Source organism: Myodes glareolus, chromosome 10, assembly GCF_982192425.1.
Source record: "Myodes glareolus chromosome 10, mMyoGla1.1, whole genome shotgun sequence".
Lineage (NCBI taxonomy): Eukaryota > Metazoa > Chordata > Mammalia > Rodentia > Cricetidae > Myodes > Myodes glareolus.
In genome coordinates, this window is record NC_142035.1 from 1600263 (window position 1) to 1624932 (window position 24670).

The window sequence follows — 24670 nt, forward strand, 5'->3', positions numbered from 1 at the left end:
GGCCCATAATGAGCATTCTCTGCAGGGTGACCCCCACGCTGCGTCCTGGGCAGGAGAACAGGACGTGGCGCTGTGCAGCCACCGACCTTGCTATTTAGAGCCCAGTGGCCCCGGCAAACCTACAACTAGACGCTGCCCACCTCTAGGACCCAGGGGAGCGCCACCTCGCTAGCCAATGGAAGGGCTCAGGGGAGCCTCATTTGCATGTAGGTGCGCTGCGGCCAATGAACGGGGACAGCGGGACCGTATTTGCATGCGGCCGCGCCTGGGCCAATGGGCGGGAGTGACGGAGTGACATTTGCATGCAGGCGCGCCGCGGCCAATGGGCAGCAGCGCGGCGGCGCGGCGCGGCGGCGCACTCGAGCATGGCCGCGGCCGCGGCGGGAGGAGCCCCGGGTCCGGCCCCCGGCTCCGCCAGGCCCGCGCCGGCCGCCCGGAACCCGCCGTCCGTGCAGCGGAGACGCGGGGACTCCCGGCGCCGCCAGGCTGCTCTCTTCTTCCTCAACAACATCTCCCTGGACGGACGGCCCCCGAGCCTGGGTCCCGGCGGGGAGAAGCCCCCGCCGCCGCCACCACCGCCCACCGAGGCCCGCGAGCTGCCCGCGCCTCCGCCCGTTCCACCCGGAGGCCTCCCGGGGTTGCCAGCCAGGCCCGCGCCCCAGGGCCTACTCAGCCCCACGACGGCGCCCGCCGGCCTCAGCCTGGACGGGCAGCGCCAGAGGTGAGCGGGTTGGGCGGGTCGGGGTGGCCTAGAGGCCTATGCTACGCGCGCGCCCGGTGTGTGACCCCAGGCACAGGTGGTGGTAGCTGAATCCTTCCCCACAGCTGACGGGGTGGTAGACCTGTGGGCTCGGTGGACCTGGACATGATTGGGGTGAAGTGGATCCATTCACCCAGCACACAAGTGTGATCACCTGGGATCCATCAGCTAGCATTTAGAGGTCTGGGTGATCCGGACTAGTCAGCCCAGGACATAAGGGCCAGGATGACCTGAGCCCACCAGCCCAGGAGAGGCCCTAGGCTCCATCATTCCAGTACTTAAAGGGCTCATCTCCCCAGCCTGCAAGAGTCAGAGCGCCTTGTAGTCCCGTCTGCCCTTGACTTGACTGCGATGATCTGGCAGCATCAGTCCAGAATACAGGCGACAAAATTGGGGTTAACTGAAGCTTGTCAGACTCCAGACACAGGGACTAGTTCTATTAAAGCTGTCCCCTCCCTATATGGGGTCAGTTCTTCACCTTGAGAGTCCCCTGAACGTGGATTTCGGGGTCCCCTCAGCCTCGCTAACTTCAGATATATCCATTCTGTCTGTTCTATCAGTGCCCAAAGCACTGTGACTCACAGACACTTCTTACGTGCTGTGTGTTCACCTCAGCTTGTGAACAAGAGTCTCGCCCACACTTTCTCAACTGTGCTGAGCCTTGTACACCTGCCCAGACCCTCCTCCTTGCCGTCACACACCCGCTGGACACAGGACCTGTCTGTCACATTGCACTCTGTACTTCTTCTCTGCCTGCGTCATTTCTAGGGGCTCCTCAGTTTAACTAACCCAGGGCAGCTCTTATTCCTAATCACTGCCCCTCCCCCCCATAAGTTCCCAGTGTCCACAGTTACCAGCTACCATGTAGGTCTCAGCCTCCTCCTCAGCACCCTCTTACATTCTCAGTCGTCACCTGAAGAGTAACAATAGGAACTGAATCTGGCCATTATGGTCCCTTTCTATAGGTCCCACTGCTATAGGGCAGGACTCCTGCCAGGTAGTTCCCAGTGGTGGGAAGCCCTGGGTCCATCTAGCCTGGGTAAGCTGTAGGCTCACAGTGATGAAGTGCCTCCCAGGTCTGTGATGGGGAGAGTTCTCTGACATCTGACCGTGTATCTCGTGTCTGTGTGTCCACAAGGGCCTGAACTCTCTGTGGTCACCACCTTAGCCTGCAGGTTGGGGCCAGGCCGTGCTTCTCCACAGGACCCAGAAGGATTCACTGGGAACAAGGATCAGTTTGTCTCAGAGTAAGAGCAGGCTGGAGTTTGTGTGGTGAGGCACCCTGTGCTAGCTCCTCCAGTGAGCTATCTCCTGCCTCCTAGTTCTGCTTTCCAGTTCATTCTGATAACTGTGCTACCGCCCACAACTGCAGCTGCCTGTGGCAGACATCTTTTCTTCTAGGGCTCTGCTTCTAAGTTCTTGACTAGAGTTGTTATCCTTCCTCTCACGGGCCCAGGCCCTTAGGAAGAAGACTGTCTACCCTCTCTCAACTCCCATCCTGTGGCTAGGAGAGACAGCAGTGACTGGCCTGTTAAACTGGGCTACTGGCTCCCAAGTTTCCCTGATGGATTGGAATGTTTTGTTTTATGTGCATTGTTGTTCTGTGGGCATGCCACTCTGTGGGCAAGCAGAGTGTCAGGTCCTCTGCAACCGAAGTTACAGGCAGTTGTGAGCTGCCGTGTGGGTGCTGGGAGCTGAACCTGGACTCTTGGGAAGAACAGCCAGTGCTCCTAACCATTGAGCCATCTCTCCACCTAATCTGTTGTTACCTGGGGTTCCTGAAGGCTGTGTCAGGAGTGCAGACCAGCTTTCCTCCACCCAATAGCCCTGTGACCTTGAGCACTTAAGGGATTTCTTAGAAACTCAGTCTCCCCGTCTGCAATAGGCTGAAGAAGCTCTTGCTCCTTGAGGTCCCATGATCCTAAGGACTAGGTAAAGTGACAACTTGTTACAACGTGGGGCTCCCAACAATGTTTCTAGCTAGTGACAGAATCACCCCTGGTTTTCTGCACGGGGCTCTTGGCACTGTTGATGGTCTCTTTTCACTATGTGCCTGGGAGTAGAGTCATCTCTAGAATCTGTGGTCAGGTTTGAAGCATGCATTCCAGCTCCCTCACCACTGCTGCCTTCTGCCTAGAAAGCCTGTGCATGCACCTTCAGAGCCATGGTGACAAAGGACACAAATCTGGTAGCTCTCCACAGCAGCACTTTCTTCCCCTAGCCCTGGGTACCAGTCATTGGAGGTCTTCTCCAGGCCCTGAGCTCATGCTGTGTTGTTCTAGCTCATCTTCCTGTGTATCCTCACACTTTTCTTTGTCCTCCTTTTGGTTCCTTCCTAGACTGTCTCTAGCTGAGGCCCCTGACAAGGACTAGGCCTTTGATGGATCTTTTTGAGGAACCACTTCAACTCACAACAGCTCTGCATAGTATCTGCTGCAGAAATGAGGGGGAAGAGAAAGTCCCACACGCAAATGACTTTGCAAATTGCAAACTAGTGCACCCACTATCAAGAGAGCTGGGCATAGCCTAGAGGCAGGAGGCTGTTCTCTGCTTTTTTCTGGAAGAGTGGGTCTAGGCAAGCCCTAACCAGCCCAAGTCCCTTAGCATCCACACTTTAGTCTGTGCCCAGCATCTGCTCACTGGGGAGCAGACGACCCCTGGAGTGGAATACTCAGTTCTCTAGGACAGGTGCCTGCTCCACCCTGAGGCCCTACTTTCTCTGTGTAGCTGCTGGACTACAGGCCCCTACATGAACCAGGCACCTTTGCTTTCCCTAAGACTAAATGAGATTCATCAGGAGACCATGGGGTTTGTTTTGTTGATTTTTTTTTTTTTTTTTTTTTTTTTGTAGACAGAGGCTGCTCATTCATTTCCAGTCGCCCAGACTCGAAATAATCACACAGAAACTATATCAGTTAAAACACTGTTTGGGGGGCTGGAGAAATGGCTCAGCGGTTAAGAACACTGACTGCTCTTCCAGAGGACCTGGGTTCAATTCCCAGTACCCACATGGCAGCTCACAACTGTCTGAGGGGATCTGACACCTTCACACCAATGCACATAAAATAAAGATAAATAAATCATAAAAAAAATTTTAAAAAAAAACACTGTTTGGCCTATTAGCTTAGGCTTCTTATTAACTAACATTTTTAATTAACCCATTTCTGCTAATCAGCTTATCATCACAAGGCTGTGGCTTACCAGGTAAAGTTCGGCATCTGTCTCCTTCAGCAGCTACCTGGTATCTCTTTGACCCTGAGTACTTTCTCTCTCTCTTCGGATTTCCCACCTGGCTTTATTCTGCCCTGCTATAAGCCCAAAGCAGATTCTTTATTAACCAATAAAACATATTCACAGCATACAGAGGGGAATCCCACGTCACCTCCCCATTTCTGTCTAAATGAAAAGGAAGATTTTAACTTTAACATTGTAAAATATATATAACAAAACAGGTATCAAACAAGAATTATAGTTACAATATTTAGTTTATTTACATTTGACACATTAAGGAAAATACCCTATCATCTATCCTATCTTTGTGAGTATAAAATTTTATATCTAATTTATCTTTTATCATAACTAAGGAAAACTATAACTATCTTTCTTTCTTCAGCTCTTCAAAGACCCCAGAAGGATATAATGTTACCTAAGTTAACAGGAAGTACATTGTAAGCAACTTCCAAAATTCTAGAGTTACAGAGACATCTCGCTGCCTGGCTAGTCACCTAGAGTTCTTCTGTATCATTGGAGCATCCATCTTCAGCCTACAGGCCCACAGTATCCAGCAGACTTTTCCATGAGGCAGGAAATTTCAAAGACAGTTCCACCAATATTGGCCGTTTGTCAGTCAGTTTCTTCTGTGTCCTGCAGAATGTCCAGCAGACTGTTTCACCTTTAGTCAAATTCAGCAGTCATTTTTCTGTGGGTCCTGCCTGTCCAGTTTATGCAGCATAATATCCAGCAGTCCAGGCAAGAACAGTTTCTTACCCAAATGACTAACAAACTCCATAAGGAGTCTTTTAGATGCCCATCTTCTCTTGAAGTAGATTGGTGCTGCCAAGATAAGATGAGTCTCATTGTCATGAAAAGTACTAAGTTCTTAAAACATTTTGAATGACATGTTCTGTTAGTCTTTGAAAGGTTTGAAGAATACACACCCATCTGAAATATATCTCTGAACATCTAGAAAACCTAACTAACATGACTCCAAGTTTGACTATTAGAGATGACTATCTATAAACCTGTATTTCTTAATTATACATTATATTTTTAGATGAGCTACACAAACACAACACCTTAAGATCAGAAATATGCATATAACAAAATTGACCTTAAATACGTATCAATAAACAAAGCCCATACCAATGCAAAATATTCATCTCTATAGCATATCCCCTTTTAAATGTAAACAAACATTTATAAACAATCGTTTAGGGAATTTGGGCATTGTTCTCTATAGATTACTTCCTGCTGATTGGAGACACTGTTAATCAAGTCTTTCATGGGGTATGCTGTGTGGTAGGTCCATCTCAGCCAGCAGTTCTGAAGCTGTCATGGATGTTGGACTATCTGGCCATTGCGTTAGTGGGTCTTGTTGATCAAACCATATTAGCTGGTAAGGAATCCACAGCTTTTTATTCTCTGTGGAAACAAAAGCAGAACCTCTTTTTCAAAGCAACATATCCTTAGATGTAACATGTAGGGCCGGCTTGTTGGGGTTTCTGTCCCACCCGGTACCCCACAGCCGGCATATCCCAAAGAAAATCACACAGAGGATTCCATAAGATTATAAACTGATTGGCCCATTACGTCAGGCTACTTATTAGCTCTTATAACTTGTTACCCCATTATCCTTATCTACGTTAGCCACACGGCTCAGTACCTTTCTCAGCTGGGCAAGTTACATGCTGCCTCTTCAGTGGTCTGCGCAGGAATGGCAGAGGAAGCTTCCTGCTTTCCAGAATTCTCCTGTTCTCATTGCATCACCTCTACTTCCTGTCTGGTTTTCCCGCCTATACTTCCTGCCTGGCCAATCAGCGTTTTTTTATTATTTTATTAAAATACATGATTGACAGAATACAGATAATTCTCCCACACCACTTAGACCCAAATTTTAAAGTCAAGATACCTTTAAAATATATATATATATTGGTTGAGCTTAGCAGCCCATATAATGAAATGCCCCTCAGTACTTAGCTCATTCACAGTCAAAAACTTTAAAGAAAACACAATAATATACATAGTCCAGACTCTCTGTGTATGTTCCATCTTTATGTGGCTTATTTTTCTTTACTCCTTTAATATATGACTGTCTGTACTCTATCTCTTTAAAGACTTTGTTTTATTTTTTAAAACTATTTTTTACTTTTTATAACTATCTGTACTCTTATTCTTCTCTCTCTCAAGCCTACATGCATTTTTTTAAACACACTGTGATCCATTCAGAGATTTATTTCTATCTGAATCTGTCTTTAATGCATATCTGAAATCATTTTCTGACCAGGAGCATTTTTTTTTAAATGCTACATAGGCATAGCTAGGACCAGTCCAACATGGCAGAGGCATGCACACCACCTCTGAGAGCCATGCATACAGCCTCAAAATGAGGCGCTGGGCTTGGGTCTGCCACACTTGGACTTAATCAGTTGTCTGGGCAGTGTCAGCTGAGGCAGCAGGAACTCCAGGTTGTTCTTCAGGGTTTTTGTTTGTCTGCTTTTAGCTGTTTTCAAGTTGAGGTACCAGGTGTATGTGAACAGTACGTGGAAACTACGTGTGTGGCTCCCCATGTATGTTTGTGGACATATGCCATACATGGCCACCATTTACTCCACAGAAGAGCCCCTAGGTTTTCTTACACCCTCCGCGGCCATCTCCTGACCAAGACACCTTTTGTTACATAGAGAGTCATGTCTGAGTGTCGTATACACAGACATCCCACAGTGCCCTTCTGCTGACCAGCACAACTGTTACTCCCAGTGGGGTCAGTTCAGGGCGCACTGTGGGGTGTGATCCTGTCATGTTCGTTGAGCACAGGTTCCTCCCTAGGAGAAGCTGGCCCACCTCAGAGTAGCGAGCTGTGGACATGGGCCTCTACTCCGCTCTTGCCAGCTGTTTATTGCAGATAAGTTGAATGGCTCTGTTCCTCAGTTTCCCTACCTGAAACTAAGTAAACATAGTGCCTCCCTATTCAGTTCAGAGGATAGGATTTACAAATAATATTCTTATGAGGGAGGATAAAGCCACAGGGAGCAAGATGTTGGACCAACTGGGAACATTTCACAAGCTTCTGAGGGAGCACGCCATTCCTAGAGAGACCAGAAAGTGGCAAGAAGAGCAAGCTAGGCAGCTGAGGACAGATCTCCCGCAGCTCTCCCTCACCTGCCTCTGCAGACTTGCAAATGAGATCCCAGGGCCACCATCAGCCAGCTGGCCCTGTCTGGATAATTACCTCAGGGAATGCCACACCAGGTAGGTGTCCCTAAGGGCCTCAGAACACAGATTGCTCCCTCAGGTTCTGCATTCTGCTTCACCTCAGGCTAGCTACTTTTCTCTGCTCTGGACCTGTGCATCCAGCCCTTGGCTAGTCCTCTCTAGGCAGATCTGTCCCCCAAACACGCGGCACACTGTAAGCACTCTTATGGCACCTTCCTAGCCAGTAAGGTTGTCTGAGCCTGAAATTCTGGCCAGGCCTAATCCCTCCTGTTGTGGGCCCCTCACCTTTCTCTCTGACCACACTCACCTGCTCACCCTCCTCCAGAGCCTCCCTGGACTGGGAGCTGCAGGGTCCCCCGGAGGTGGCACTAAGTGCTTTGCTCAATGCACTTCTGCTTTCATTCTGATTGGTTTTCTGCAGTCTCCTGGTGGCTTTTGTCATTTAATGGATGCAGGTGATTATGTAAGTAAGAAGGGAGAACTACGGACTTGGATCACTGTGACAGTCTTGGGGCCTACCAGAACCTGGACTGAATCATACTATTTGTGTGACCTTGGGCAATGGCTTCTCTGTGCCACCAATACTTGAGTGTGAGTGTCACAGCCTCTGAAGTTCTGGTGTGAGGTAGTGGCTGTGTCTCCTGCTTCTGAGACAAGCACAGAGAAGGGCATGATTTGGGGATCTGCCTGGTTCTACCTGACAGGCAGGTATCTGACCATGCCTCTATAGTGATATTTCATTTGTATTTTAATAAATAAAGCTTGCCCAAAGATCAGAGAGTAAAACAGTCCCACTGGTCAGCCTTACAGACCAGGCAGTGGTGGCACACACTGTTAATCCGAGTAGCCACACTAGTTCCCATAGAAACTGGGCGGTGCATGCCTTTAATCCCAGTCTTAGAGAGAATTAATAAAACAGGAGGAGACAGCTCTCAGTCTCCGTTTGAGATCCCTGGAGGCAGGATTGCCATTTTGGACTGAGGCCGAGGTAAGAGCCGGTCAGTGACTGGCTGCTTTACTCTTCGGATCTTAAGATTGAACCCCAGTTTCTCTCTCTGAGTTTTTATTAGTCGTGCTACATGCCACATCTCATGTAAACCAGCTGTCCTGCTAGAAGGAGACCTCAGTTAATCATGCTGCAGAATGGGTCTGGGGTTCACCAGATACAGCTCTCCACCATTCATGCTTAGTAAATGGCTGTTGCCAGAATGTCTTGCATGATCAAGGACTTGTGTGCAGTAAATGCACGGCTCCTGCACAGCAGCCTTGGAGCAACTTTCTGCACAGATGACCTTCCAAAGCCCTCACAGACAGGAGGCTGATAAAGTGTGTGTGGGTAGGTGTTTTACCTGCATGTCTGCTTACCGTATGTGCGCTTGTACCCACAGAGGTCAGAACAGAGTGTTGTGTCCCTTAGACTGGAGTTACAGGTACTGAATCTGCGTCCTCTGGGAGAGCCCCAAACAAGGCTTTGTTTTTGTTTTTCAAGACAGGGTTTCTTTCAAGCAACAGACTTTTATTTCTCACATTCTGGAAGCCAGGAGCCCAAGAAGGTGTGGCAGGCTCCCTCTGAGGCCTCGCCTTTGGCCTCACAGACTTTGTCCTCCCTTGTCATCACATGGTCCTCCCTCTGTGTGTCTATGCCCTAATCTTAAGGATGCCAGTCACACTGGGTTAGAGGGGACTTAATTCCCCCAGCATCCCAGGATGAAGGGCCTGTTATGGGCATGCTCAGGTCTGCAGGTGCCGAGGAGCTCTTACTCTTAGAGTTTCTGGTAACAAGCTGAAGCTCAGCCTGTGTGGTAGCAGCAGTTTCCCCATATGACGCTTCTTTTCCACATCCCCATGCCTAATGCACAGGTTTTGTTGTCTTTACAGGTAGGTGTTTTTGAGCTGCAAGTACCTTGGACATTTGACTGACCAGGGTACTTGGACCTTTGGCACATCAGGTGATCATGGCTGGATTTCCAAATCCAGTAGCGGACTCACTGATCAGGGAACTTGGGCTTAATTGCATCACATACACTCACAAGTCAGAGAAACCGCCGGTGTTGTGAAAGAGCCCCCACCCGTAGCCATGGAAGGACGGACAGGCAGCCTCACAGCCACAGCCCTGAAGGAAATTGTAGACAGGTTCTGGTCTTGAGTCACTTGTTGACATTCCTGCCCGGGACCTCTGGCTCAGTGCCAGCATGGGCTTTCCTCTCTAGGTTCCTAGACGGCGTTGGATGTCAGGCTCACCTCATCTCTGTGTCTTTGTATGCCTTTGGCCGCTGGCTTCCACTGGAAGCTTCTCAACTATGAAGTAGCCACTTTGTGCCCATCAGATGAGGGGAATTTGGAACAAGGTAAAAGACAAGGACACCAGACATGGTGTGCATAGCACCAGTTAGTACATGGACACCAGACATGGTGAGCACAGCAGCAGTTAGTACAGGACACCAGACATGGTGTGCACAGCAGCAGTTAGTACAGGACACCAGACATGGTGTGCATAGCAGCAGTTAGTACAGGACACCAGACATCGTGAGCATAGCAGCAGTTAGTACAGGACACCAGACATGGTGAGCACAGCAGCAGTTAGTACAGGGTACCAGACATGGTGTGCATAGCAGCAGTTAGTACAGGACACCAGACATGGTGTGCACAGCGGCAGTTAGTACAGGACACCAGACATCGTGAGCATAGCAGCAGTTAGTACAAGGACACCAGACATGGTGTGTGCACAGCAGCAGTTAGTACAGGACACCAGGCATGGTGTACACAGCAGCAGTTAGTACAAGGACACCAGACATGGTGTACACAGCAGCAGTTAGTACAGGACACCAGACATGGTGTACACAGCAGCAGTTAGTACAGGACACCAGACATGGTGTACACAGCAGCAGTTAGTACAAGGACACCAGACATGGTGTGCATAGCAGCAGTTAGTACAGGACACCAGACATGGTGAGTACAGCAGCAGTTAGTACAGGACACCAGACATGGTGTGCATAGCAGCAGTTAGTACAGGACACCAGACATCGTGAGCATAGCAGCAGTTAGTACAGGACACCAGACATGGTGAGCACAGCAGCAGTTAGTACAGGGTACCAGACATGGTGTGCATAGCAGCAGTTAGTACAGGACACCAGACATGGTGTGCACAGCGGCAGTTAGTACAGGACACCAGACATCGTGAGCATAGCAGCAGTTAGTACAAGGACACCAGACATGGTGTGTGCACAGCAGCAGTTAGTACAGGACACCAGGCATGGTGTACACAGCAGCAGTTAGTACAAGGACACCAGACATGGTGTACACAGCAGCAGTTAGTACAGGACACCAGACATGGTGTACACAGCAGCAGTTAGTACAGGACACCAGACATGGTGTACACAGCAGCAGTTAGTACAAGGACACCAGACATGGTGTGCATAGCAGCAGTTAGTACAGGACACCAGACATGGTGTACACAACAGCAGTTAGTACAGGACACCAGGCATGGTGAGCACAGCAGCAGTTAGTACAGGACACCAGACATGGTGTGCACAGCAGCAGTTAGTACAGGACACCAGACATGGTGTGCACAGCAGCAGTTAGTACAGGACACCAGACATGGTGTGTGCACAGCAGCAGTTAGTACAGGACACCAGACATGGTGTGCACAGCAGCAGTTAGTACAGGGTACCAGACATGGTGTGCATAGCAGCAGTTAGTACAGGACACCAGACATCATGAACATAGCAGCAGTTAGTACAGGACACCAGACATGGTGAGCACAGCAGCAGTTAGTACAAGGACACCAGACATCGTGAGCATAGCAGCAGTTAGTACAGGACACCAGACATGGTGAGCACAGCAGCAGTTAGTACAGGGTACCAGACATGGTGTGCATAGCAGCAGTTAGTACAGGACACCAGACATCGTGAGCATAGCAGCAGTTAGTACAGGACACCAGACATGGTGAGTACAGCAGCAGTTAGTACAGGACACCAGACATGGTGTGCATAGCAGCAGTTAGTACAGGACACCAGGCATGGTGAGCACAGCAGCAGTTAGTACAAGGACACCAGACATGGTGTACACAGCAGCAGTTAGTACAGGACACCAGGCATGGTGAGCACAGCAGCAGTTAGTACAGAACACCAGACATGGTGTACACAGCAGAGTTAGTACAGGACACCAGACATGGTGTACACAGCAGCAGTTAGTACAGGACACCAGACATGGTGTGTGCACAGCAGCAGTTAGTACAGGACACCAGACATGGTGTGTGCACAGCAGCAGTTAGTACAGGACACCAGACATGGTGTGTGCACAGCAGCAGTTAGTACAGGACACCAGACATGGTGTGCATAGCAGCAGTTAGTACAGGACACCAGGCATGGTGTGTGCACAGCAGCAGTTAGTACAGGACACCAGACATCGTGAGCATAGCAGCAGTTAGTACAGGACACCAGACATGGTGTGCATAGCAGCAGTTAGTACAGGACACCAGACATGGTGTGCATAGCAGCAGTTAGTACAGGACACCAGACATCGTGAGCATAGCAGCAGTTAGTACAGGACACCAGACATGGTGAGCACAGCAGCAGTTAGTACAGGGTACCAGACATGGTGTGCATAGCAGCAGTTAGTACAGGACACCAGACATGGTGTACACAACAGCAGTTAGTACAGGACACCAGGCATGGTGAGCACAGCAGCAGTTAGTACAGGACACCAGACATGGTGTGCACAGCAGCAGTTAGTACAGGACACCAGACATGGTGTGTGCACAGCAGCAGTTAGTACAGGACACCAGACATGGTGTGTGCACAGCAGCAGTTAGTACAGGACACCAGACATGGTGTGCATAGCAGCAGTTAGTACAGGACACCAGGCATGGTGTGTGCACAGCAGCAGTTAGTACAGGACACCAGGCATGGTGTGTGCACAGCAGCAGTTAGTACAGGACACCAGACATGGTGAGCACAGCAGCAGTTAGTACAGGGTACCAGACATGGTGTGCATAGCAGCAGTTAGTACAGGACACCAGACATCGTGAGCATAGCAGCAGTTAGTACAGGACACCAGACATGGTGAGCACAGCAGCAGTTAGTACAGGGTACCAGACATGGTGTGCATAGCAGCAGTTAGTACAGGACAACAGACATGGTGTGTACACAGCAGCGGTTAGTACAAGGACACCAGGCATGGTGTGCACAGCAGCAGTTAGTACAGGACACCAGACATGGTGTGCATAGCAGCAGTTAGTACAAGGACACCAGACATGGTGTGTGCACAGCAGCAGTTAGTACAGGACACCAGACATGGTGTACACAGCAGAGTTAGTACAGGACACCAGACATGGTGTGTACACAGCAGCGGTTAGTACAAAGACACCAGACATGTGCACAGCAGCGGTTAGTACAAGGACACCAGACATGGTGTGCACAGCGGCAGTTAGTACAGGACACTAGACATGGTGTGTACACAGCAGCGGTTAGTACAAGGACACCAGACATGGTGTGCACAGCGGCAGTTAGTACAAGGACACCAGACATGGTGTGTGCACAGCAGCAGTTAGTACAGGACACCAGACATGGTGTGCATAGCAGCAGTTAGTACAGGACAACAGACATGGTGTGTACACAGCAGCGGTTAGTACAAGGACACCAGGCATGGTGAGCACAGCAGCAGTTAGTACAGGACACCAGACATGGTGTGTGCACAGCAGCAGTTAGTACAGGACACCAGACATGGTGTGTGCACAGCAGCAGTTAGTACAGGACACCAGACATGGTGTGCGCACAGCAGCAGTTAGTACAGGACACCAGACATGGTGTGTGCACAGCAGCAGTTAGTACAGGACACCAGACATGGTGTGCATAGCAGCAGTTAGTACAAGGACACCAGACATGGTGTGCACAGCAGCGGTTAGTACAAGGATACCAGACATGGTGTGCACAGCGGCAGTTAGTACAGGACACCAGACATGGTGAACACAGCAGAGTTAGTACAGGACACCAGACATGGTGAACACAGCAGAGTTAGTACAAGACACCAGACATGCTGTGCACAGCGGCAGTTAGTACAGCTGCAGCCTTCAGCTGCCACCACCATTGACACCGTCCCCCCCCCAGTAACACTCCCATATCTCAGTACCACTGCCATCCCAAGCTGCAAGTCTACCACCCTCAGCATCTCTACCACTACCATCCTCAGCATCGCCTGCGATACCCTCCCCACATCATTGCTCTGAGTGGATGGTCTTCTTAGTCATACCGTGTGTGAGTCCTTGACATCACCGCTGCACTCTCAGAGTATTCTGCATTCAGAGCATGCACACCCACGGACCCTGGTACTGGGAAGAGATAAAAGCAATACTGTCTGTGCCTTGGTAGCTTTGTGTCCTAGAGAGCCATTTGGCTGCTTTGAACTTGCCCGAAAGGGCCACACATATTATGCAAGGGCTTACTATTAAGTCAACAGTGCTAGGTGTGAAGGGGGCTTCCCACAGGCACAAAATGCCTGGACAGTTGCTGAGGTCAGGCAGGAGGGGATGGCTCATGTGTGTATCCTCAGCTTCTGTTGGGAAGCTTCAGCTAAGTGTCCTGGCGAATTCCTTGGCCATATTTCTACATTCAAGACTCTGTTAGCGCATTTGACACATATGACAAATATCAGTAATCCTTAATGACCTGGGCATCCTGCACCATGGTGACATGAGTCAGGCACATGACATGTGAGATAGGTGGTGCCAGGAACTGGAGTCAGCTCAGTGGGAGAGCAACTTGCCTACCATGCATCAGATTCAAGATCCTCCATACCATATGCAGTGTGCATACACATACATGCATGGACTTGCCCATAGATGCTATGGCAAGAAGTGACCAAATCATAACATCTTTGTGACCCTGTGTCACAATGATCCATGCCCAGACAATCATCCTGGTATCTGACAGGAGGTTATGGCATTTAGGTGAATGGCTTTTGAAGGAGTTGCTTTTCTCTGTAATCCCAACAGGCAGCAGCAGAGGCTGGGGGATTAGGAGTTCAAGGTCATTACTAACTACCTATTGAGTTTGTAGCCAGTCTAGGCCACATGAAACCTTGTCTTTATATGGGGGTTTTGTTTTTGTTTTTTTGAGACAGGGTTTCTCTGTGTACTTGGCTGTCCTGGAACTAGCTCTTGTAGACCAGGCTCACCTCAAACTCACAGAGATCTACCATCTGCCTCTGTCTCCCAAGTGCTGGGGTTAAAGACGTGTGCCACCACTGCCTGGCAAAACCATATCTTTAAAATTAAACAGATAGCTGGGCGGTGATGGTGCACACCTTTAATCCTAGCACACAGGAGGCAGAGGCAGGTGGATCTCTGAGTTCGAGGCCAGCCTGGTCTACAAGAGCTAGTTCCAGGACAGGCACCAAAGCTACAGAGAAAGCTTGTCTCGAAGAAAAAAACAAGCAGATAATAACAAAACAAAGAGAAAAGGTTTCATATAGACCAGGTTGGCCTCAAACCTGTCATCCTCCATACTACCACCCCAATTATTCCTTACTGTTCTCTTCATGAACACATACCACTTGTCTGATAATAGGAAAATAAAGATGGAAATACAGCCCCCTTGGGTCTGGATACAAATCCCTCATTCTCCAAAGGCTGTGACAGGGAGCTGTGGTGTTTGGCCCAGCCCCCGCCTCAGCTTGAGGTTCCTTATGTCTCTGTCCTCTTGGGGTCCTGGCACAGACTTCCCAATGGCAGATGCCTCAGAGCAGGCTTCACCTCAGAACCACAGACCATAGCTTCCCTTCCCACGCTGTGACCTTGGCCTCTAGAAGCCTACCCTTGTAGCTTTGCTGTAACTTTGACTGATTGTGTCCTATGATGTGGGATTCCCCTCTCTATGCCGTGAATGCCATTGGTTAATAAAGAAACTATCTTGAGCCTATAGCGGAGCAGGGCAGAACTTAGTTAGGCAACTAAACTGAATGCTGGGAGAAGGAAGGGCAGAGTCAGAGAAACCATGGTACTGCCACTGAAGACAGACAATGCTGAAACTGCTGGTAGGCCACAACCTCGTGGTAATGCACAGATTAATGGAGATAGGTTAAATTAGGATGTAAGAGTTAGCCAATAAGAAGCTAGAGCTAATGGGCCAAGCAGTGATTTAATTAATACAGTTTCAGTGTGGTTATTTCGAGTCTAAGCTAACTGGGTGGCCAGGAACCAACAAGCAGAATTTCCCCCAACAGTCCTATAAGACCATAGTCATTAGACCCTGGGACTAAGTACCTTACTCACGTGGTCTTGGCATAAGGGTGTGTGTCTGTTGGGGTCTCATTCCTCAGCCTGCGGAAGCCCTGTTCTGGCACATAGTGCTGGAAAGCTGCCTCAGCTGGGGAGACCACAGGAGCCAGCCTGTCCCGTAGGGATCAGTGTTCCCAGGGCAGTGGTATCACCTTCCATTAGTGACCATTACCAACCGGCCTTCCTGAGGGGCAACATGAAGCTAGAACCCAAAGTCCAGGAGGAAATTCTTAGTTGCAGATTTGGACAAGGTTGTTCTAGACCCCAGAGCAGCTACTTGGAGGGAAGGGTGTGTGTCTCTCTCTGTGTGTCTGACTTGAATAGCACCAGCAGCCTAAACAGGGACTTACACTGTGCTCCTGGTATGAGAACAACCCCAAAGAGTTCACTCTTCTGTGCCCTCTGAGAGACGGAGCCTGTTGAACTACTGTGCACCAGATGCTCCCACATAGGGGAGGTTGCAACCTCGTGGCAGGGACAGGACTCCCCCTGTACTGCAGTCTTGGTTCACAGGTTCTCGAAACCTTCCAGTTTGACCACAGCCCTGCCCTGAGTATTTCCACACTAGTTCAGTCTGTTCAGTGACTTCCTGGAGTTTGGCCCTGGCCCTTCTGAGGTCATGGAGTCTGTGGCCCTGACCCTTCTTGAGGTCATGGAGTCTGAGGTCCTGGCCCTTCTGAGGTCATGGAGTCTGTGGTCCTGGCCCTTCTGAGGTCATGGAGTCTGTGACCCTGGTCCTTCTGAGGTCATGGAGTCTGAGGTCCTGGCCCTTCTGAGGTCATGGAGTCTGTGACCCTGGTCCTTCTGAGGTCATGGAGTCTGAGGTTCTGGCCCTTCTGAGGTCATGGAGTCTGTGACCCTGGTCCTTCTGAGGTCATGGAGTCTGAGGTCCTGGCCCTTCTGAGGTCCTGGTGTCTTCCCTACAGGAGGCGAGTCACATCTCAGCGCTGCTCCCTCGAGTTTCTGGAAGATGCAGTGGGATGTGCCTCAGTACAGAGGTATACCCCCACCTGCCCCTACTTCAAGGCCCAGAGTTCCAACTGCCTCTAACCCCTGAGGCCACAAGGAGGGCAAGAACGACCTGCTTTTTACCTTACAGAACCAAGCATGCATCTGGGTCACCAAGACACAAAGGCCTGAAGAAAACACACTTCATCAAGAACATGAGACAGTATGACACGAAGAACAGCAGGTAAGAGCACACAGGCCTGGGCTGGGACCACAGTGCTCCTACCCTGCAGGTCCAGCCATGTGAGATCGGGCCTGCCTGTGTTAGCAGCACCACCTTCATTCATGGACTCCTGCGTCGTCGTCCATGGCCAGTCTCCTGAGCCTTTAGAATTGGGCATTAACGTTCCTCTATGTTAGCTGAACACTAGCTAGCATGGCCAGGCCAGCGAGCCACTCCTCTGCAATCCCAGGGAGAGCCGCCAGCGGAGCTTGAGTCTTTGGGAAAAGAGAACTAGGAAGGCAAAAGTGGGTCCCACCCAAGATGTGCCGGGATAAAAGGTGTGATCATATTGGAAGGAGGGAACATATACAGGATAAGGCTTGGTTATACTTGGGAGCACATAGGAGGAAGCAGTCACACTGGGGACACACACAAGAGGTAATAGTATATTGGGGGACATGTGGGAACTCCCCAGAACAGTACTAGGCTGGGCCCTGGGCAGCTGCATCTGTCTGCAGTGGGACACGGGCAGCGCTTTAGGTCTGTCCCTTGGCACTGCACTGCCATTCACGCTGACCCACTCTGGGAACCCCCCTTCCCTCTATAGGTCACCCTGGTGAGGCTCTCCAGGAAATGTTCCTGCAGGGCCTGGCCAGGTGGCTCCCTGCAGATCCTGAGCACCCAGGGCCTCGGGTCCTGGGCCCCTGGATGGCTGGGCTCTGTATTAGATCTGGGTGATCTCTGGTAGCATCAGATCTTTGTCTAGACCACTGAGGCTTGATGCTGATGAACTTGGGCCTCACCTTCCTGTGCCCTGTCTTTGTACAAATGAGGCCTGCCCTTTCATGGGTGACCTGTGCTCCCAGGAAACATGAAGTTTGTGGCCCTGTGGTTACAGGGTCAGGGGAGATCTACCCAGCAGCACTGTGCCTGGGAACAGGAAGTTGCTTACTTACTGAGTGACTCTAGAGGATCAGGCCCAAGTGCTAAGATGCCAGGCTTGGCTTTCTGAATCCCAGTACCCTCGTTGGCTCTGGCAGTTTCCCGTCACCCAGATGTAGGCAGAACAGAACTGCTGACCTGCTCTGACCTGCGCCTCCCACAGGATTGTGCTCATCTGTGCCAAGCGGTCCCTGTGTGCAGCATTTTCAGTCCTGCCCTATGGCGAGGGCCTGCGGATCAGGTAAGAGCCACACTGTGTACACTGGTGAGCCCTGGTCCTGCTGAGCCCACCCACAGGGCATCAGCACAGCCCCTCACTGGGTCCTTAAGACTCATGAGACGTCAGCGCGCCATCTTCTACCACAGCCCAGGAACTTGCATATCAGGTTCTTATTTCCCAGGGGCCATAGGTTCTGGTGAAACATATATGTAGATTGGCTGAGATGTTCCTGTCCCTCTCTCAGATATGCTCCTAAAACCTTGTATCCAGCCTAGGCAGTTGTGTCCTGAGTGTAATTCAGAAAAGAGGTAGAAGGTGCTGGGGCGGGACAGTGTGTGTGTGTGTGTGTGTGTGTGTGTGTGTGTGTGTGTGTGACCCCAGAGAACAACAGTAGGCGGGTGGGGACGTGTCTGTGTGTCCACAGAACAGTAGGCAGGCGGGTGTGTGTGTGTGTGTGTGTGTGTGTGACCCCCCACAGAACGGTAGGCAGGCGGGGATGTGTGTGTGTGTGACCCCACAGAACAGTAGGCGGGCGGGGCAGTGTGTGTGTGTGTCCCTACAGAACAACAGTAGGCACAGAGAAGCCTCCTGTCCAGAGTGGGAGGCAGCCAGTTCTCAGAATCCCAGGCTGGCTGCTAGACTGTGTGGCTGCAGATAAAGGGTTAGACGCACCCAGGGAAACAGACCTGAGCCTAAGTACAGGTGAGTGTTCAGGGATGTTCCAGAGTAGGGGCTCCTTAGACCTCCGCCTGGGGCAGGAGTGAGACAGACTGCTTTCAGCTTAAACCGTCACACACCTCCAAGGTCCTGCCCATCTACTTGTGCTCCTGTGCTAGGAGCTCTTCTGTGTGGGTGGATGAGCAGATGAGGCTACCACATGGATCCCCTCTCCTGATCATTACAGTGACCTGAGGGTGGACAGCCAGAAGCAGAGGCACCCATCCGGCGGCGTTTCTGTTACTTCCGAGATGGTCTTTGAGTTGGAAGGCGTTGAACTGGGAGCAGATGGAAAGGCAAGAGCCCTGTGGCCAGCCAGTGGCCAGCAGAGTTAGGCAGACAGGTGCCTCACACACTAATCTAAGACACGGTATCGGGAACAAGCCACACATCCTTTTACACCTATCCCTAGCTGGCCCATGCCACCCCAAGAAAGGGCCCAAGTGTTCACCATACATGGCCTGTGCCAGCTGTAGGTGACCCAACTGTCTCTCCCAGACTCTCCACACCTAGACCTGCTTCTTGACCAGTAGGCCAAGGCCAAGAGTCTTCCAAAATGGGGAGACTTGCACAGTTGTAGACCCCAGATGAGAGATGGAAGCTGGTATTCTGACATCAGAACACCTGCTCCAGTGGGTAGCGGCACGGCCCCAGGCTCCTTGCTGGTGGAGGGAAGCAGAGCTTGGTTGCATGTTCTGGCCTGGGAAGCAGGACTGAGCTCCAGTGTGGTTACTTTTCCAGGTCGTGTCTTATGCAAAGTTCCTGTACCCTACTAATGCCCTGGTTACACACAAGAATGACAGCCATGGCTTGCTGCCCCAACCTCGGCCCAGCATCCCCCGGGCTCCACCAGGTTCAAGACACAAGCCTGTGCCTACCAAGTCAACACCAGCTGGCACAGAACTAGGTAGTCTAGGTGCCTTCACCATGGCACAGGAAGGCAGCTGCACTGGCTGGGCTAGGGTTGGTGATGGGGCAGACAGCAACATAAGCCACACCCGCACTGAGGCTTCTCAGAGGAAGAGGACTCCAGATAGTGTGGCCCTGGCTCTGCAGAGGAATGCATCGGTGTGGGAGAGGTGCTGTCAAGATGTCGCTTCTTGTGCCCAAGCCCTGACCCTTGGTCTAAACGTGACACCTCTTCCTTGGGTGTGAGGGGAGAGGGGCAGCATGGGTTCTGATCAGGATGCTGAGTATCAGTAGCTGCCTCTGCTCACAGGAAACGATGGTGGAGATGCGGTAGAATACAACCCCAACCTCCTGGATGACCCACAGTGGCCGTGTGGGAAGCACAAGCGGGTACTTATCTTTGCTTCGTACATGGTGAGTTCCATAGCCCTAGCATTGTTTAGAGTTCAGAGAATAAACTGTTGCGTGGGCACCCCTCTACACCAGACGCCCAGAACAGCCATTACAGGGCACCTCGTACCTATCCAGCACCAGTAAGTAGGGGGACAGGGCCATAGACAAGGACAGTGTGCCAAAGCAGGATAGTCAGCCATATTGGACAGTCTTCTGGGGTCAGTGCTGGATGCCTGGGCCTGTACCTACAGAGGACAAGCTGAGCCATTTTATCCTCAGAAATGCAGGTACCTCCCTGAAGTCCCACATACTCAAATGTCTAGGCCGCAAGGCACCCACCTACCTCTGCTTCTGTTATAGACCACGGTTATAGAGTATGTGAAGCCTGCAGACCTCAAAAAGGACATGAACGAGACCTTCAGGGAGAAGTTCCCTCATATCAAACTGACATTGAGCAAAATTAGGAGGTAAGAAGGAGCCAGGCAGATGCCCCTGCCCAGCCACATAACCTGGCCCTGGGCTTTCTCCTTGGAGAACATAGTGTCTTTCCTGACAGCCCACAACATGTGGTGTAGCCATGGATGGGTGGCTGCTGCTTCGTCCTAGCCTCATGACCATAGATTTGCCCCAGGGACATGGCTCCCATCCCACCCACAGTTTAAAACGGGAGATGCGGAACCTGTCTGAAGAGTGCAGCTTGGAGCCCGTGACCGTGTCCATGGCCTACGTGTACTTTGAGAAGCTTGTACTACAGGGCAAGCTCAACAAACAGAACCGCAAACTGTGTGCTGGCGCCTGTGTTCTGCTGGCTGCCAAGATCAGCAGTGACCTCCGCAAGAGCGAAGTGAAGCAGCTTATTGACGTGAGTGCAGAGGTGTGCAGGCAGCACAAGCACCCTGGTGCCAGGCACTGACCACAGATGGGGCTAACCCACTGACCCTCTGCTTCCTTCACTACAGAAGCTGGAGGAAAGATTCCGGTTCAACAGGAGAGATCTCATTGGATTTGAGTTCACGGTGCTTGTAGCTCTGGAACTGGCCCTGTACCTCCCTGAGAACCAAGTGTTACCTCACTACAGACGCCTCACCCAGCAGTTCTAGCCCAGAACAGTGCACCCACAGGAAGCCTGCTCGGTAGGAAGGCATGTAACTTGGCTGGAACACTGAGACAACCAGTGTCCTGTCCCTCCAATACTGCACCTGCCCCTCACAGCCCAAGGTGACTTGCTTCCCTTGGAAAGAGACACAGCTTTCACTCCTAAGTGCACCACACCTCAAGGCACTTCTGAGCATTTTCCTGGACAAATGGCGTGGAGCTTAGCTTGCTTTTCATGTGCCCGAGACCTGCCTGATTTAAAATGTGTGGTGAATCCTGAGGTCCAGCCTTGTCTCTGAATTCCTTCACAGCTGTGAGACCATTCCTGTGGCGACCTAGGTGTTCAGAGCTGAACATGCTGGGGTTGCTAGCCAGGCTTACCTGGAAATGGCTCTGCAGACTGATGCTGACCCCTGGTACCCTGCCTCCATCCAAACAGAGCTCTCTCACTATCAAGGTAGAGGGGAGGGCAGATACCTTGACCCATTCTGATTCTGCTTACTCACTCTGGTCCTTGTCAAAGCATCTGTCACTGTGAAACCCTGTGCCATCACACATGTACAGGGCTTGGCTGACACCACCACGCCTCCTGCCAGAAACTCCCCTGCAGCATTGGACATTTTAAGACAACTGTAAACTTGAGGCTCTTGACTTTCCTAAGCAATACTGTGATTGAGAAAAGTAATAGTTTGGAATTTGATCTCCAGGGGAAAAGAAGCTGGTCTTATAAAGTCTGCTGCATAACTCTGAAACCATACATGACCCTCAGGCAGGAAGGCACTGACCTGGCCAACTTGCCTGTGTATCCACTGTGCCACTGTCCCTTTGCTTTCCTAGGACTATTGGTCTTTGTACAGACTGGTCACCAGTCCTGCTAGCAGCTACCCAGCTCCACAGCCTCATTCCCCAAGCAATGCTCATGCCTCTCAGGTCTGACACCGTCTAACCACCCAGGACCACAGAATCAATAGCTCGAGCATGAGAGAACATTGCAGCATTACTTTGAGCACACTTAATGCTGATGCAAGCAAAACCATACCCCTACAGAGCATCTTGGACGCAAGACAATGGCCCTACAAAAAAAGTCATCTTCAAGGTAGTCCCATCATTTTGTTTAAAACGAACTTCCTAGACAGTGCTCCAACTTACAGGCTACCCTTGGAGGACATACCCAGGCAGCTTCCTCTAGATGTAGAGTTTAATGTATTAAAGCTGGTAAACAGCATAACTTAACCTTGTATATTTATGTAGTAAGGTTTATTATTTACCAGGCGGGTCTGCTGGAGTCCTGACCTCCCAGTAGGGCTAAGAGTTGCTGCAACAAAGCCAATCCAGACCCAATCCTTAAACCAAATGGCAGGCCAAACCCAGAATCCTGAGCTGTATCCATGGTGTCCAGCTGGACTGTGACCCAATGCCACAGACCTGGTGCTGCACCCTTAGCACCCAACAGTAGGCACAAATGAATGTCATTGTATGTCAGGTAGGTTTTGATTGGTGTTAAAATGTTTTTGTTAAATTAAAATTTGGTTTTGCAACAAACTCCTTAGTTTGTCTCCTTTCAGATGTGTGCTGCCCCCGTTGAGGTCGCGGTAAAAACACCAGCTCTGCCCACATGTTAAAAGTAGTATGACTCAACTGGCAAAGGTACTTTTCCTCACTTTTATTTATGACATTTCCCCCGATCTCTTCTGGTCAAAAGTTCCTAACAAAGCAAGAAAAAAAATCACATTAAAAGCCTATCTCTTGGGAAATCCCAGGTCTCTCAACCCCAATATGTCATCCCCACTTACTTGGAGACAATTCCATCAGCTTTAGCCAATCGGAGAATAGAATCATCTGACTCGCCCTAAAAATTAAAATTAAATACCTGGGTATCCCCACAGGCCTCCCGGCTCGGCAGGACAGAGCATGCACTATCGGACCCAAACCAGTACCCACACCCAGGGGATAGAATGAGCCACCTAAATCTTCCCAGAGCAGACCCTCCATAATCTGATAGGCCGAAAAGAACAAGCCTGTCCCGCCAAGCGTCTTTTTCAAAAGGATATACCACCATCACAGCCCAACGTCCACGTGGTCAAACTCACCATCCTGCGAATGGCCCCGCAGATAGCGTAGGTTTTAAACTGGCCATTAAACCGACCTGTGACCCTGTCAACCTGTATAAAGTCAGAGTGGTTAGGAGATTCGACCCCCACCCCACGCTTTAAGTCTAGCCTAGTTATTAGGAAACGGCAACGCAAGCACCCCAGGCACTGAGAGGCCTAGCTGCCTCCTTTTTTCCTTCTTCCGGGAACAAGCCTCACCACCGGGTTCCCAGCTTACCTCGGCCACGTTCATCTGGATGGACGCGTGGTCCTTGGCACCAATGATGCGGTTGCTCGCGGAGCTGATAGAAGAAAACAATGCGCATGGTTGGCCCCGGAAAGGAAACGGGATGAAAAGGAGTTGAGGAACGTGGGCGCAGTGGGGTCGCGCAAACAGATGGAAGAGCAAGGCCCGTGGGTGCTTACCATTTCCGCGGCACGTACAGGTCCACGAACTCGCCGGCGTCGTTCTGCATGTCGAGGTCCTGCCTACAGAGTCACCGCGCGAGCCATGAGGTCGGCCGGGCCCGCACCCGAGACCGCGGCCCCAGGCAGACCCATGTCGAGCGCCCGGGCGCCCCGCCCGCGACCTCCCCAGCCCGGCCCGTCCGCCGCCGCTCGAACCCACAGCCCGCCGCGCCTAGAACCTACCTGCTCGCTAGGCCGCGGGAGCGCAGAAAGGAAGTGGCTCGTCCCAGGGCAGCACTATTGGACGGGAGGGGCGTGGCGTCGGTGAATGCTTCCGGGTCACGCCGCTTGTTCGCCCTTTCTTCCACTTCCGGTACAAGGAAGTCCGGGCTCTTCCTGGCGTCTGGCTCCACCCCAGCCGAAGCGAGCGTCTCCCCTCCGGCCCCGCCCCTTCTGCTGCGCCCGCCTCCAGCCCCGCCCCTCCCGCTGCTTCTGCCGGCTTCCCTGCCCCGGCTGGGAGGAGTATTGCAGGACGCGGGCTTGAGCTCGCCGGCCGTCCTCTAGGGTAGGAAGGGCATCGGAGGAACGCACCTGGCGGGAAGCCGCCGCCAGAGTCGCGGAGAGGAACGGCCGAGCCGGGTGTCCGCAGTGCTGGGAACCCAGCTGCAGCGCCTCAGTCGGGACGGAAAATCCAGACCTGAGGTCGGATCAGATGAGCGCACCGCAGGCTTCGCGCTGCACGTTCGTTCTCCTCAAGGATCCCCTCCCCAGCGCGAACTGTAAATGCGTGCTCCGGTGCGGCTTCTCTACTTGGGCTCCGGCCCTGTCCCCAGGCCCTGCCCCACTCGTGCTCCAGCCGCCACAGGATCGTGAGTCTCTGGTCAGAGTGCCTTTTAATCTCAATACACTGTATACATAATAAATAAATAAATCTTTTTTAAAATTAAAAAGAGGGCTGGAGAGATGGCTCAGAGGTTAAGAGCATTGACTGCTCTTCCAGAGGTCCTGAGTTCAATTCCCGACACCCACATGGTGGCTCACATCCATCTGTGGTGCGATCTGGTGCCCTCTTCTGGCAGGCAGACGTGCAGAACGCTATATACATAATAAATACATCCTTTTTTATGATTTATTTATCTTTTATTTTATGTGCATTGGTGTGAAGGTGTCAGGTCCCCTGAAACTGGATTTTCAGACAGTTGTGAGCTGCCATGTGGGTGCTGGGAATTGAACCTGGGTCCTCTGGAAGAGCAGTCAA

At 51.2% G+C, this 24670-nt stretch overlaps 2 protein-coding genes across 4 annotated transcripts; one reads left to right on the plus strand and one right to left on the minus strand.

Moving 5' to 3' along the window:
- Nucleotides 1–350: 350 nt before the first annotated feature.
- Cables2 (Cdk5 and Abl enzyme substrate 2) lies at nucleotides 351–22456 on the plus strand. 2 transcript variants are annotated; one of them, XM_048441291.2, is made up of 10 exons: nucleotides 351–721; nucleotides 16394–16465; nucleotides 16567–16659; nucleotides 17744–17821; nucleotides 18705–18813; nucleotides 19259–19424; nucleotides 19737–19840; nucleotides 20180–20286; nucleotides 20477–20681; nucleotides 20779–22456. In XM_048441291.2, the coding sequence occupies exons 1-10, from the start codon at nucleotides 366–368 to the stop codon at nucleotides 20917–20919; spliced, it is 1431 nt and encodes a 476-aa protein (XP_048297248.2). In that variant the 5' UTR covers nucleotides 351–365; the 3' UTR covers nucleotides 20920–22456. The 2 variants fall into 2 exon arrangements, with proteins under 2 accessions (XP_048297248.2, XP_085553023.1); XM_085696897.1 differs by having other exon boundaries at nucleotides 19737–19816.
- A 101-nt stretch (nucleotides 22457–22557) lies between these two features.
- Rps21 (ribosomal protein S21) lies at nucleotides 22558–23804 on the minus strand. 2 transcript variants are annotated; one of them, XM_085696899.1, is made up of 6 exons: nucleotides 23656–23803; nucleotides 23431–23493; nucleotides 23243–23306; nucleotides 23005–23076; nucleotides 22708–22763; nucleotides 22558–22619 (listed from the first exon to the last, which is right to left on the minus strand). In XM_085696899.1, exons 2-6 carry the CDS (start codon nucleotides 23478–23480, stop codon nucleotides 22610–22612), a joined length of 252 nt encoding a protein of 83 aa, XP_085553025.1. In that variant the 5' UTR covers nucleotides 23481–23493; nucleotides 23656–23803; the 3' UTR covers nucleotides 22558–22609. The 2 variants fall into 2 exon arrangements, with proteins under 2 accessions (XP_085553025.1, XP_085553026.1); XM_085696900.1 differs by lacking the exon at nucleotides 22558–22619 and having other exon boundaries at nucleotides 22704–22763; nucleotides 23656–23804.
- Between the last annotated feature and the right edge of the window lie 866 nt (nucleotides 23805–24670).

What these genes read in the sequence shown, in the direction of transcription:
- Cables2 (XM_048441291.2), top strand. Translation starts at nt 366, where the DNA reads ATGGCCGCGGCCGCGGCGGGAGGAGCCCCGGGTCCGGCCCCCGGCTCC. An exon ending in AACTGGGAGCAGATGGAAAG is followed by an intron (nt 18,814 to 19,258) that starts GCAAGAGCCCTG and finishes TTACTTTTCCAG; the next exon opens with GTCGTGTCTTATGCAAAGTT. An exon ending in ACATTGAGCAAAATTAGGAG is followed by an intron (nt 20,287 to 20,476) that starts GTAAGAAGGAGC and finishes TCCCACCCACAG; the next exon opens with TTTAAAACGGGAGATGCGGA.
- Rps21 (XM_085696899.1), bottom strand. Translation starts at nt 23,480, where the DNA reads ATGCAGAACGACGCCGGCGAGTTCGTGGACCTGTACGTGCCGCGGAAA. An exon ending in CTGTACGTGCCGCGGAAATG is followed by an intron (nt 23,307 to 23,430) that starts GTAAGCACCCAC and finishes TTCTTCTATCAG; the next exon opens with CTCCGCGAGCAACCGCATCA. An exon ending in TCCAGATGAACGTGGCCGAG is followed by an intron (nt 23,077 to 23,242) that starts GTAAGCTGGGAA and finishes GACTTTATACAG; the next exon opens with GTTGACAGGGTCACAGGTCG.